A 14063-nucleotide genomic window follows, 5' to 3' on the forward strand; every position below is an offset into this window, starting at 1 on the left:
GCAGAGAGGAGACTGCTGAAACAGTGCAGGGGGACATGAGGGTCTGAGCTAACCCAGGGAGACAGAGCCGATTTGAAAAATATGAAGGAGAGACTCAACTGAATGTGCTGACTAATTAGAGAGGATGGTGGAAGTGGGATGGGCCGGAGAGAGAGGGAGGGGGAGCTGAGGTGGGGAGAAGGTGGATAGTCTAGGTCGAAGGGCTGATTGCGGGGGGACCTCAGGTAAGCAGTTTAAACTAGAGATGGGGGTTGGAAGCACCTCACCAGAGGTGTCAGGGGATGGTGGGCACAGGGGAGGTCACCCAGGGAACTGGGCCATGTCTGAGCAGAGGCCCAGGGACTGATGCTGAGCTCACCCACCTATGGAGGAGAGCAGAGGAAGGGGGACCAGCAAAGGAGGAGAAAGGGGAGGGAGTGATGCACGAGGAGCCACAGGAAGAGGGGGTCTGAGGAGCACTGGGGGCCCCTGCATCAAAGGCTGGAGAGAGAGCCCACAGGGCTGCATGAATCCCAAGTCAGGAGGAGGCTGGGGCTCGGCAACCACAGTTTTAGTGAATGGCAGGGCTGGACAGCAGAGCACTCAGTGGGAGGCGAGGCAGTAAAGACTGTGTATGTGCATATGTGGGTATATTTATATATGTATAGGTGTGTGTGTGTGTATATGTATGTATGTGTATGTCTATATGTGTATATGTGTGTATGTGTGTATGTATTTACAGGGTAGGACAAAAGTAGGTTTACAGTTGTTTGCATGGAAAATAATATAATAATTAATAAATAATAATACAAAAATAAACTGTTTCACATACAACTGTAAACCTACTTTTGCCCCACTTTGCATATGTACATGTGTGTATATGTATTATGTGTCTGTATATGTGTATCTGTGTATTATATGTGTATCTGTGTGTGTATATGTATCTGTGTGTATCTGTGTGTGTATCTGTGTATTATATGTGTATCTGTCGGTATGTATCTGTGTATTATATATGTATCTATGCATGTGTATCTGTGTATTATATGTGTATCTGTGTGTGTGTGTGTATCTCTGTGTGTGTGTGTGTGTGTGTATGTGTAGCTTGTGAAGAAAGAGAAACAAGGAAATGGGATAGAGGCAGGCTCCTCGTGGACCCCCTCTTGGGGAAGGAAGATGATGCCTCTGCTTTCACGCCTAGAGCAGGATCAGGAGGGAGAAGAGGCTAGAACTGGGATGTGAGGGGAGAGATGGGTGCCCATGGTCGGGGAGAAGACAGGAGACAACAGGAGAGGACATCATAAAGAAAAACACAAGAAGGCCGGAGCTCCCGGTTTGTCACTCTGTCCCTGTGGCACTTTGAGAAAATCCCTAGCTTCTCTAAGCCTCTGGACAAATGAGGTTTGTGACCACCCCACTTCCCTGTCAGATACGACAGAGACCAGCACTCGTGTGTGGTTGGCTCACCTGGCCTGTGGGAGCAGACAGTTTCAGAGAACTTGTGAGCCAATTGTTAGACACAGCTATTATTAAAAATTAAATGACATAAGTTATAATTAAATGAATCATATTAATAAAAGTAATAACTATTCAATTAATCCATCTACTGTGTCAGTATAGAGGAATTACTACGTAGGGGTGTGCTACTGTGTATCTGTCCCCACCTGTGCTCAGTGATGTCATGGTGGCGGCTTGAAGTCTGACACGCAGGAGTATTTATACCACAAATCAGCAACGCCACTGACCAGGGCTTTCATCCCCAGAGAACCAGTTGTTAAGTATTGCCAGCACACCGTTGGACAAGCTGCTTATGAAACACTCATCGGGAGCCTAGACAGGGCACTGCATTCCCACGACTCTTCCGCAAGCCCATCGAAGCCTTTTGGTGACCCCAGCTCCCAGGGGAAGGGGCAGGTGGCTCAGTCCTAGCGGAGGGAAGTCGAGCGCAAGGCCTCACGTACCCAGGCTGAAGAGATTGACAGCGCCGTAGTCCAGGAAGTAGCAGATGTGCCGGGCGTTCTTGGACATGGAGCTGAAGGTGTGCGCACAGCTGGATGCAAGGGGGTACACGCAGCTGGTGCTCATGTACACAAGCAGAGGCCAGGAGTAGCTGTCATTCTGGGTGTCTATCACATACAGTTCAGTCACAAACCTCCACATGAAGAACCTGGAACACAGCATGGCCCATCAGTCCCCATGGCTGGGTGCTCCTCTTATTTACCCCATCTGATTATCTCCTGCCTTCTGTTCCCCTGGCATGGCCAATCCCTACATGTTCTCGCTTTGATGAAATGCCATGAGCAAGGGAGAGTCTGTGGGGTCCTTTTTTGGTTGAAAATGAGCAGGAGGGGTAAGAAGAGGGCCTTTATCCAGTCCCCTCTCCCTGCTGGTGGTGACAGAGCCCTCTTACAGCATTTTGCTCAAGTGATTCTCCAGCCTCAATTTGCATGCTTCTGGGACGGGGAGCTCACCACCTACCAAGGCAGCTCTGAGTGTTGGAAAGTTCTTCACTGAGCTGCCATCTGTCTCTCTGGAATCTATCTCCATTTGATCAGCCCTAGTGCTCCCCGACTGGACCACAGACAACAAGCCCATCAAATATCTTAAGGCAGTCTTCATAACCTCTCCCCACCTCTTTGAACTTCACACTAAATAACCCCAGTGCATTCAACCATTTCTCATAGGACCCACATTTAACCTGGTCACCATCCCTACAGTTTGTCCCTGTCCCCCTTACAGGAAGGTTCCTCAATCAGAAGCCATCCCCCAGGTGGAGCCCTGAAAGTTTAGAGGATAACAGAATGTTTTTCTCCCGTCTCTTCCACACTATTCCTCCACTAACATTACAATAACTTTTCTGAGTGGTGGAGGCCCAGGCTGAGCCTCAACAGGGCCTGGGTCTCTGGGCTCCATCTCTACACAGCAGTGTTGCACACGTCTGCATCAGATCTTCCTGACCTATAACCCACGAGACGGGGTCCTGCCTCCAGAGCTGCCTACTTCCACAAACTACTCCCAGGGAAGGAGACTACAGAGCTCCCCAGGAGCATCAATAAATCTGGCCATACGCGTGATCATCTTTTTCCTCCTGTCCAAGCTGATAAAGCTTAAGCTATTTGCTGTTTCTTAAAACATACCCTTTGATCATCTCAGGATCATTCCCTAGTTCCCCTTCCTTAGGGCATCTTACTCCGGTTCTCCCAAGCCCTCCTGCCACTCCATGTTGCTCAGCTTGGCCTGGCAGCGTAGCATGGCTCAGCTGTCCAACAGCTAAGAAGTCGTCCCACAGGATCTGTGCACAGGGCTCAGGCCCCACAAATAAGGATGGTCGGCCAGCACTCTTTGTAGCGGCGCAAACTTCAAAACAGCCTAAATCACCTGTGGTTCATCCATAAACAGACACCTTGCAGCTGTTTCAGAGCCTGAGAGGCTATGGTCAGAGCTCCTAGGGAAGCAGAGCTGGGGAGAGCGGTGGAGGGAAGAACTGGGCTCTGGGTGTACACATGTCACAGATGCTCCCATCCTAGAAGCGCTTTGGAGGGATGCACAACAAACAGGTTCACCTGGCAGCTCCAGGGGGAAGAGGGGCTAGGGAGACACCGACTCTGTTCCCTTCTGCAAGTTATTGTTTGTTAGCATTTAGACTTTTTAGTGATGTTTACTTAAATTTAAAATGACAAACAGCCTCCGTGGGCAGGATCTCGCTGCCACCCTGACCAGCTAGTGGGCCATAGGCTTCTTTACAGACAGCCCTAGTCCACCACAAGCCTAACTGCTCTCTCCTTTCCTGGGAAGGTTTCTGGCACCTTCCCCTGCCTTTGGCACCAGGTCAGTCTCTGACTTTGATGGGGCACATTGCCTTCCTCGGGCCCATCTCCACCTGCACACACTCTGGGTCCCTCCTCTTCTCCTGGCTTCTCGACATGATCTGGGGGGAGCCCAGAGACCAGCCTGTGCCCTGACTGTAGTGTAAACAAGCTGCCCCCTTCTCTGGGCCACATCTTTGCCAATGGTAGCATGAGTGGGACAGTGCCCGGCACGACCTCAGGTTCTTCCAGCTCGGATAGACTATGACTTGGCTTCTGACCCCATCTCCACTTTCCCCTCATGCACAGACGTGAGGTGTGTGAAGCTGCTCTTTGGACTGTCCCCTTCTCAGCAAGGTCCTTCCCCTCTTCACCTTCCTGGCAACTCCCTTTTTTGCACACATGCATGTCCCAGAGCTCTTAACTGTGTACAGTTGCTGTGGTTCCAGAACAATTACAGGGCACCCACAGCTCTGTGCCCAATGCCTTTTCCAGTGTCTTTTCCCATAATCCTCACAGAGACCCAACGAAGGTGTGGACTACCTTCCTGCTTCGCAGATGGAAAAATGTGAGGCTCAGAGAGGGTAAGTGACTTGCTCAAGCTCATGACATGTTAACCAGGTCTCCCGGGAGACCCAGAAAGCCTCCAAGACTGAAGAGGAGAAGATGAAATCAGGTCCAGGACCACAGAAGACCACGGAGCCACCAGGAGCCCCATGAAGCCTACCACAATCCATGACCAAAAGCTCGCCTCTGCTCCACACCCACACACCCTGGGGAGTCCCCAAAATCCCAGCATAGCATCTCAGCCCTCCCCACCCCAGTTGTGTTTTAAAGAAGCCCTGGTTCCCAGGACTCCCGAATGAGATGGCTGGAAGGTACCAGAAGGGCAGCAAGTGAGTCCAGATGTTGAGGGTCTCGTTGGTCATTTGGAAAAGGCTGAGGACACAGGCCGTGGCGGAGCTCTGTGGGTGACGGTAGCCGAAGAGGATGCCCTGCTCATGGAATACCTGCCGGGAGAAAAAGGCACTGAGGTGAGGAGAGGGAGGCAGGGGAGGGCAGGTCTCAGGAGAAACGTCTCCGCTAGCATCCGGTCCTCTCCCAGGCTGTGCACTTGAACACTTGAGCCCGGCACACCTGACCCCTGCCAACGTGCCCCCCACCCCCCTAGTTTCTGAAATACCATGTCCTTCAAGAAGCCTAGAGCCAGCCGGAGGAGAGAACTCAAGGCCCTGGCTCCCTTCGAGAATCCAGCTTGCCTTCCATTCTTAGACACACTTCTTGTCATGAATACTGCTTAAGAATCGGGTTTGGCCTGTAGCCTGGTCCCTGGATGCCTTTGTGGCTGGCTGACATATGTGCTGTTTGTCAGAGCCAACATGCCCTGCGTGTTGGGCTGGTGGGAAGACCTCTGCAGAAGATCCCTCTTGGATGTATTCACCAAGGCGCTTCATAAAGGCCTTTTGATGATGAAGACTATGATGGCATCAGCCTGGGCTAAGGCAGAGGAGAAGGCTGGCCACAGCGGGCCCACACAAGCCACCACCACTCCATGCAGCCCACTTGGCAAGTCTCTCAGGAACCAAGTCCCCATGAGAGCCTTGGACTGCTCAGGTAAAATATGGGCTATCAACCCACCGGAAGGACTACATTGCACCCATTAAAAATGGTCATTGTGAAGATGAGGCAAGAGGGACAAAAGGTCAGGATGCAATATTAAGTGGGGGAAAAAGGAGAGTGTAAATTGTATTTCAACCATATTTATAAGAACTATAGAAACATCAGCACACGTGGTGGGGGAGAGGCTGGGAGCAAACAGAAGAGTGAAAAGTTTCATTTGTTGAGGTAGCAAGATCTGTAGGACACTTTTCCCCTTGTGTTGACTTAGATCCAAGTTTCTCAAACTGGACACTATTGACATTTTCGGCCAGAAAATTCTTTGTTGTGGGGGCTGCCCTGGGCATTATGCAGCACTGTTCATGCCTCTCCCTAAAAGATGCCAGCGGCACACACTGGGCCTCCCTCCCAAGTTGTGACAACCAAAAATCTCTCCAGATATTGCCAATGTCCCCTGGGGGTAAAGTCTCCCCCAGTTAAGAACCACCAATTTAGATAAATGTTATAACCTTCAGGAGGTAAATTTAAAATGAGTAGAGAGCATGGTTCAGTGGTTGAGCACCGACCTAGGATCCAGGAGATCACGGTTTGATTCCTGGTCAGGGCACATGCCCGGGTTGCGAGCTCGATCCCCAGCAGGGGGTGTGCAGGAGGCAGCCGATCAATGACTCATCATTGATATTTCTCTCTCTCTCTCTCCTTCTCCCTTCATCTCTCTGAAATCAATAAAGATATATTTTAAATAAAATGAGTAGATAATTGAGGCAAATAATAATGATAGTATCAGTAATCATAACACAAATCAAGTCACAATAAATTTTAAACCTTTCCCTTTGATTTTCTAGGGCTGTGGGAAGAAGGGAAGGCTGGGGGAATTCCAACCCAGACACACATTTCTCATTTGAGTTACCAACTTCTAAGAGAGGGTCCCGATTCAGAGATATACAATATAAAACATAACTTATACTATCTCTTGAGGTTCTGAGTCAAGAGGTCACTTGAAATAGTAGAGAAAGTAAGGGGTTATTAAAGAGTCAATATGAGCCACTGAGGTGCCGCATGACCTTGAGCTGGGGCCTCAGTGTTCTCACCTATGAAATGGGAGCCATAAGCTAGCTGATGGTCAGTATGTTCCCACTTCAGTTCAATTCCGGGTTAAACCGGTCAACTGAGGGAGGATGATGATGAAGTTGGTTCATGGTTCAGTGAAGAAACACTATTTGAATTAGATTTGGGTCTTAGCTAATTAGAGAGACTTGTTCCAGTTTTAGATTCACTGTTCAATTCTGCTGACGTCCTGGTTTGCAGCAGACAGGCTTCTCTAATGGGCAGCAGGGATCCTGGCTTGCAGCTGCCCACCCCACCGGGGCTGCTGGCAAGGAGGCAAGTGGGCCGACAGCCCCTGGCCTTTGATCCACACGAGGAGGATGGCGTGGGCTTGGCGCACACTCAGAAGGCCCTCCAGTAGAAACTATGGGTCATTCCCTCTACCTCTTATGTTTCTTTTTTTCTTCCTTTAAAGTTTTTTCTTTTTTTTAATTCAAGCACTGGCCACTGATTAAAATGCAAAGACTCTGGGAAGGAGCAATTGTTACTATTTACTCCTTCCCATGAATGAGTTTAGCAGATCCTGTGTAGCAGGAGATCTCGTGACAAGGGTCCTGCAGAGCACTGGGCATGTGGGGAGGGGATGGTGGCACAGAGGGATGAAGCAGGGTAGGGCTGCAGGACAGCTGGACACAGTGGACCACAGGTGGGCATGGATAGACATGAGCCAGACAGGGAGACCACCTACATTTTGCCCAGGGTGACTCGGGGTGTGACTGCTGTTCTCTCTTTGGGCCCTGAATTTTCAGAGGCAAGAGTGGATGCTGACATAGTCAAAAGCCAGAGGAACACAGAGGGGCTGGGAAATATACCAACTGGACACACTTAAGAACCTGGCCCAGACCTGGGGAGGGTACTACACCACCAAAGCCAGGCCTGGGCCCAGACTGAAAGAACCTGCTTCCCTCTAAGCTGTTATCCTGATCTCCAACATGGGTGGGAAGCCAACATGAACCATACCATAGGGGCAGGATTTAAAGCAGCCCCTACCCCCAAAAGTACAGATGGATAAAGTATGGATGAAAGATGGAGTCCCTCCATACCAGAACTCCTCTCCCCATCTTGAACCATGATTTATTAGGCTGCACAGCCAGGCCCACTCTAGTGCTGAGCCCCTCTGAGCCCGGGAAGGGGACTCAGTCTTCCCACCTTCCCGCTCTAGCCTCAGCAAAGAGCTTTGCATAGCTTAAATCTTAACAGAGGGCATGCTACATAAATCTAAACAAACGAAACATTTGAAAACAATTTTGTATTCACACCCAGTTTGACCCCAAAAGGCAAATGGCAATCATTGCCTTAATGCTCTGTAGCTGGGCCTCATTTCTAAGCACCCCCAGGTTAGCAAGCGCCAGCTTATTTGCACAGCAGAATTGATTTGTAGGACTCCGCCTTGCATCCCTGGTTGCAGGCTGGGCAATTTAGAGTGAAATGAAATCAAATTGTGCACAGCCTATTATTTAGAAGCGAGAATCCCCAGGCACCGGGTGCAAGGGCATGTTAGCAGGTTTTCCTTTTAGTGCCTGCCACAGGCTTGGCTCCCACAAAGACCTGTGCACCTGCCAGCTGATGCCTGACATTCCACCGCGACCATTTTTAAACCCTTGGTTTTTCTAGCTATTAAACTGCAAATCACCTGGGGGAAATAATCAGGCATCTGGCTGGTAGCGAATATGTGGGTTTTGAGAGCAGATGAGAGGAGGTGGAGTGGGGTCAGGAGGCTACAGGCACCATCGGTGTGGAAGCCTGCATTTCCCATCCAAGTTTCAGGGCACCCTCACCACCTGGAGGGAGAGCCTTCTACTGTCCGCATGTCACAGAAAAGGGAAATAAGGCCTGGGGAGGGTAAGGCGTGTATCCAATATCCCAGAAATAGTGGGAGCAAAGCTAAAACTTAAATGCAAACATCAGGCTCCATCTCTTCAGCCTCTTACACTATCATTGCTGCTGCTCAGAGGGGCTCTGTTGGAGATGAAGCTCTCATCTCTTGGCCCACAGGGTGATTTTGGATTGTCACATACTTCTCTGGGCCTCAATTTCTTCTTCTTTAAAGTGGTGTTATGGGCTGAGTTGTGTCCCCCACAAAACCCATATGTTGAATCCCTAATCCCCAGTACTTCAGAATGTAGCTGTATTTGGAGATAGGGTCTTTAAAGTGGTGATTAAGTTAAAATGAGGCTGCTAGGTGGGTGCCCTAATCCAATCTGACCAGTGTCCCTTGTAGGAAGAGGGAATTTGGACACACAGGGCGACACAAAGGGTGTGCGTGCTTAGAGGGATGACCACATGTAGAAACAGTAAGAAGGCGACAATCTGCAAGCCAAAGGGGTGGCTTCGGGAGAACCAACGATGTTGGCATCTTGACCCCAGACTTCTGGCCTCTAGAATGTGAGAAAATAAATTTCTGTTTAAGCCAGCCAGCCAGCCAGTCTGTGGTACTTTGTTATACTTTGTTATGGCAGTCCGAGCGGATTAACATACAAGTGGTATGGTTGGGTGACAAAGTCCCTAAGCCAGTGCCTCTCAAACTTTCTTCTGCAGGTGCCTGCAGATCACCTGGGAGTCTTACTGCAATTGGGTGAGAGTCTGCTTTTTTTTTAATATTTTTAAATTGATTTGAGAGAGAAAGAGAGAGAGAAACATCAATTTGTTGTTCCACTTATTTATGCATTCACTGGTTGCTTCTTGTATGTTATGTGCCCTGACTAGAGATTGAACAGCCAACCTTGGTGTATGGGGACAGCGCTCTAACCAACTGAGCTACCTGGCCAGGGCAAAGGGTCTGCATTTCTAACAAGCTTCACAACCCAGGCTCCTGCCTCAGCTTCCTGCTGTCACCTCCCTGCCTAGAATCCAGTTCATCGCAGAAGAGGTTCTTTTAGGTAAGAGGGAGAAGATGAACCCAACAACATGGGCATGAAAAGCCAGGGCAGGGGACAGAGACCAGCAAGGAGTCTAGTGAAGAGCTGTGGAAAGAAGGCTGGAGAGAATGGGGAGGGAGAAGGCAGGGTGAGAACTGCTGCATCGATTTTAGCCTGTCGTTTAGTGAGCGCCTGCGGTGTGCCGGGCACTGGCTGGGCACTAAGCTCTGCCTCCGCAGGACAATGCTTGGTCCCGGCAGGAAAGAACACCTGGGTTCTCAATGAAACATCACTGTACACAACCCATATGCAATTACTTGACATGTAAAGACGGTGAGTTAATAGGCAACCATTGTTGGTATTAAGCAATTATAGGTAAATGCTAATTTAGAACACTGGTGTAACATTCTTCAAAACGTAACTGTCCAATATGCAATAAGGATGCCTGTTGTACATGCAACACAGTACCTATAAAAGAGAAATGCGGTACATTTCTTCTGGCCAAACATATAAGAAGGGTAAAAAGCAATGAAACAAATTATTAATACCTAGGATGGAGGATCTGAAGGAGATTTGTAATGCAATGAATGAAGTGAAAAAAGACATAAAATGTCTTTAAAAAGTAAATATGATTCAGCTCAGGAAGGGGGTACCTGGGCGAAAGCCCCCTGAATGACTAGCACCACACTGGGTGCTGACCCACAGAAGATGAATGCGAGGAAGTTGAAACAATGGAGCGTCCCATCGGTTTTACGTTTGTTGTAAAAATGCAATCTTTGATATAAGAACTAGGAAAACGATTTTCAATTATAGACATTGATTTAAAAATCTGCCGTGGGCAAGCCTGTGGTAACAGTACAACATGATTAGAAAGTCTATGGTAGGCAGAAAAGTGGCCCCCCGAGACGTCCACGTCCTAATCGCTAGAACCTGTGACTATGTCAGGTCACATGGCACAGGGGAATTAGGGTCTCAGATGGAATTAAAATTGCTAATCAGCTAGCCTTAAAATAGGAATATCACCTGGGTCTTTCGGGTGGGCCCAGTTAGTCACAAGGGTTCTTACAAGTGGAAGAGGAAGGCAGAAGAAGAGAGGCAGAGGGAAATGTGACTATGGGAGAAGAGTCGAGAGATGCAGACGGAGGAAGGGGCCAGGAGCCAAGGAATGCCGGTGGTGTCGGAGCTGGAAAAGGCGAGGAGACAGATTCTCCCCTAACGCCTCCATCACCCTGATTTTAGCCTAATGAGACCCATGCCAGACTTTTATCTTATAGTTCTGTAGGACAGACTTATCTTCTTTTTTAAGCCACCAAGTTTGTGGTAATTTTTTATTGTAACAATAGAAGACTAACACAAGGTCAGAATGTGACCAAAAATCCAAAAGCAATCTTAGAGCTGGAAATGGCAGCACATGGTTTCAATTTCTTACTTCCTTTGGAGAACTGATGACTTCCTTTGGAACAATTCAAAGATCATGTAGGACAGTCTCTGAATCTTCTCCAACACAGCACATCTTGTTGAAATGCATGACAAACTTGACCATAAACTATTCTTAGCCACACAATGGGAATGCCAAATAAATGCCATTAAGAGAGAAAAAAATCAGCTATATAAAAATGGTGATCCATATGAAATTAAAAAATTTCTTTTAAATTATAATTATGCAACTTCATTACAATGTTTAAACTTGATATGTAAAATTTATAGTTCATTTCTGATTCTAAATACGGCTTTAAGAATATGTAGCAGAACTGAGCAGAGACTCGGCAGAAATTTCTTCCAAATGGAATTAATTAAAAACAAACAAAGACTCAATGACTCAAGAATAGTGGTGTAATTTGGCATCACTGCTAATAGAACACAAATTATGTGATAATGTTTATTACAACAATATAACTCATAATTTTGCTGAAACAAAAGCAAGAAAAATAAACTATGAAATAAACATGTAATAATTTATAAATTATGTGTGTTTTTACTTTATTACTCATCCAAACATCACTAATCCATCATTATAACATCCAGATGTGCAATAATAATTGAATTTAGCTGTCTTCAATATTTTGCTGACTTTAGCTTTATAAAAATCTGAACTTTACGCATTGTTTTTGTCATTATGAAGGGATATTGTCAAGGTAGAAATAGAACCGCTTTATATAACCATTTGCTAGCTTCATGTGTTTGCTGGCATCATTTGTAACTTTTATATGTTTAGACACATGGTCTGTGGCCTCTATCTGTTCTCCTGATTCAGATTCAGCACATGTTAGGGGCAGACCCTGTTTCATTTGATCATCCTGAGAGTACTGCAAGGCAGGGTCTGTCAACCTCACTTTACAGATGAGGAAACTAAAACTAAGTGAGATGCTGTTTCCAAGGCCCTAATTACCTCGTGGTGCAGTGGTTAGGATTTGGTGCTCTCAGCACTGCAGCCCCAGTTCAGTTCCAGTCAGAGCTGAACTTATGACTTGTTTGCTGCAGCCCCCCAGAAGAGGGGGAAAAACCCAAGGCACCGTTACTAGCAGAACCAAGATGCAACCCGCAGTCTGTTGCATTGCAAAATCTATGCTTGCTTCGCTGCATCCAGCCTAGTGGAACTTGGGATTGCTACAAACATTTTACGAAAATGTTTAAGTGTTTTCAGAGTTTTCCAGAAGGAAGAGACCTGTGGACCCAGAGTGATGAAAAAAGGACCTGGAAGGATGGCAGGGGAACTTCTGGTTCTGGCAAAATGATAACTGATTAGATGTCATAGAGGATCCCTCTGACTAAAACAATTCAGACGCTGGATGAAGTATGCACTATATGCTGGATAAATGTATCAGCAAGACAGCACAAAAGCAAGGTCACAAAGCTCCCAAACAAAAGGAAAACAGGAACCCTGTGAGGTAAGCTGCTTTCACATCAGAGATTCTGCTGTCAGACTTTGTAAATAAGAGATGAAACCCAAGCCCTGGACAGTTTGGTTCAGTGGTTAGAGCGTTGGCCCATGGACTGAGGGGTCCCAGGTTTGATTCCGGCAAAGGGCACGTATCTTGGTTGCAGGCTTGATCCCTGGCCCTGGTCGGAATGGGTGGAGGGGGCAGGGAGTCGATGTGTCTATCTCACATCGATGTCTCTCTCTCCCTTCTACTCCCTCTGAAAAGCAATGGAGAAAAACATCCTCAGGTGAGGATTAAAAAAAGAAATAAAAAAAAGAAATGAAACCCAAGGTCCATTTCAGAGGCAGAGAATCTCATAGAAGACCTCACCAATAAGGAAGGCTAGGATTCCAGAGATAAGTGAATGCAAAATAAATCCCACCAGCCAGAGGAGACAATAAGGAAAGTTGTCTCTCTGAAAAAAATCTCTCCCAAGAATTCAGAACCATCAGCTCATTTTCATATAGGTTTCCAATCCAAATTCATACACTACCTCCATGGTGAAAGAAATCTCAAGTGGAAAAATTACAGTGGTTACAAATGGAAGTCAAAGTTTTGTAGCTCCCTCAGGTAAGTAACAAAAGCAAATGAAAATTCTCTCTGAAAGATTTCTACTTTAATACAAGCATGCACACATCTGGAAACAAAACACCATGAATGAGAAACAGTAAAAACAGTAGGTGAAAGAAAGCTCAAAGAACAGATGATGAAATATAAAATAATTGTGCTCAATATGTTTAAAGAAAAAGCTTAAATATATGAATATGAAACAAACTGATTTTAAAAGAACCTAATAAGCTTTTAGAAATTAAAATAATTGAAATAAAAAGTCACTGAAGAATAAACAGCAGACTAGGCCTAGCTGAAGAGAAAATTAGTCAACTCAAAGAAGATCCCATTAAGTATCCAGAATGCAGTCCAAAGAGATTAAGGGATAGAAAATATGAAAGAGCAAGGAAGAAACATGGAGAATATTTCTCCAGAAGAAAATACGATGGTCTTCTTTGTGGTATTTGAAGACACAACTGATAAAGTTCTAGAATTGTTGAAAGTCACCAGTCCTCAGATCCAAGAAGTTAAGTTAGGGATGGTAGAGACAGTTGGTGCTCACAAATATTCCATGCATTTTCCTATATTTTTCAGACTTTCTTGTAGTTTGGTTGGGGCCATATGGCTATTTCTGGTTATTGTTACTTTTAGGCCAGGGCCATTAAAAGCAGTAGGCCTTCTTGTAGCAGATATCACAACACACTCAGGAGGGAACTCTTCCCTCCTTCAGAACTGAGCCACTCATCCCTCCATGGCAATTGTTTTTGGCCAAAGGCTGCTGGCTTGACCGTGTCATACTCTCTGCCCAAGGGCAGCACACACCCACTGATGTGTGATACAAAGTCCTGGCCTCCTTTTCCCATTTGGGACAGGTCTGAAGGGCAAACTCCATTCCAGAGCATGTTGTGTGATCAGCTGAGGCTCTGATGCCACTTCTCCTTCTACCCAATCCCACTTCCCTCAATTCCTCACAGGTGGTGTTCCTGAGAACGCACCCTGATAAACTTCCTGCACACAAATCTTTGGTTTAGAGTCTGTTTCTGGGGAGCCCAGCCTAAGACACTGTCATTTCTTCCCCTTCTGTGGCAAACCAGGAGGCCACATATTCCAGAGTGTGCAGCTACAAGATGGCAGATCTTCCATCTGCCTGGGTCCTCACTGTTCCCCACTGAGCGCTTAGTTATGTAAAATGAATGTGAAATAAACCTTTGCCATGTTAAGTCATTCAG

The 14063-nt window shown here is 46.8% G+C and overlaps 1 protein-coding gene across 1 annotated transcript in view; it reads right to left on the reverse strand.

Moving 5' to 3' along the window:
* The window catches only part of PAQR5 (progestin and adipoQ receptor family member 5), a 64662-nt gene that overhangs the window by 16170 nt on the left and 34429 nt on the right, over positions 1-14063 (reverse strand). Inside the window, exons 3-4 of the mRNA XM_087820638.1 lie at positions 4665-4792; positions 1938-2143 (exon numbers count right to left, since the gene is read on the reverse strand). Of these exons, the coding sequence (XP_087676764.1) occupies positions 1938-2143; positions 4665-4792 (334 nt within the window). The remainder of the gene's footprint in view (positions 1-1937; positions 2144-4664; positions 4793-14063) is intronic.

This window comes from Miniopterus natalensis, chromosome 1 (genome assembly GCF_054644295.1).
Source record: "Miniopterus natalensis isolate mMinNat1 chromosome 1, mMinNat1.hap1, whole genome shotgun sequence".
Taxonomy (NCBI): domain Eukaryota; kingdom Metazoa; phylum Chordata; class Mammalia; order Chiroptera; family Miniopteridae; genus Miniopterus; species Miniopterus natalensis.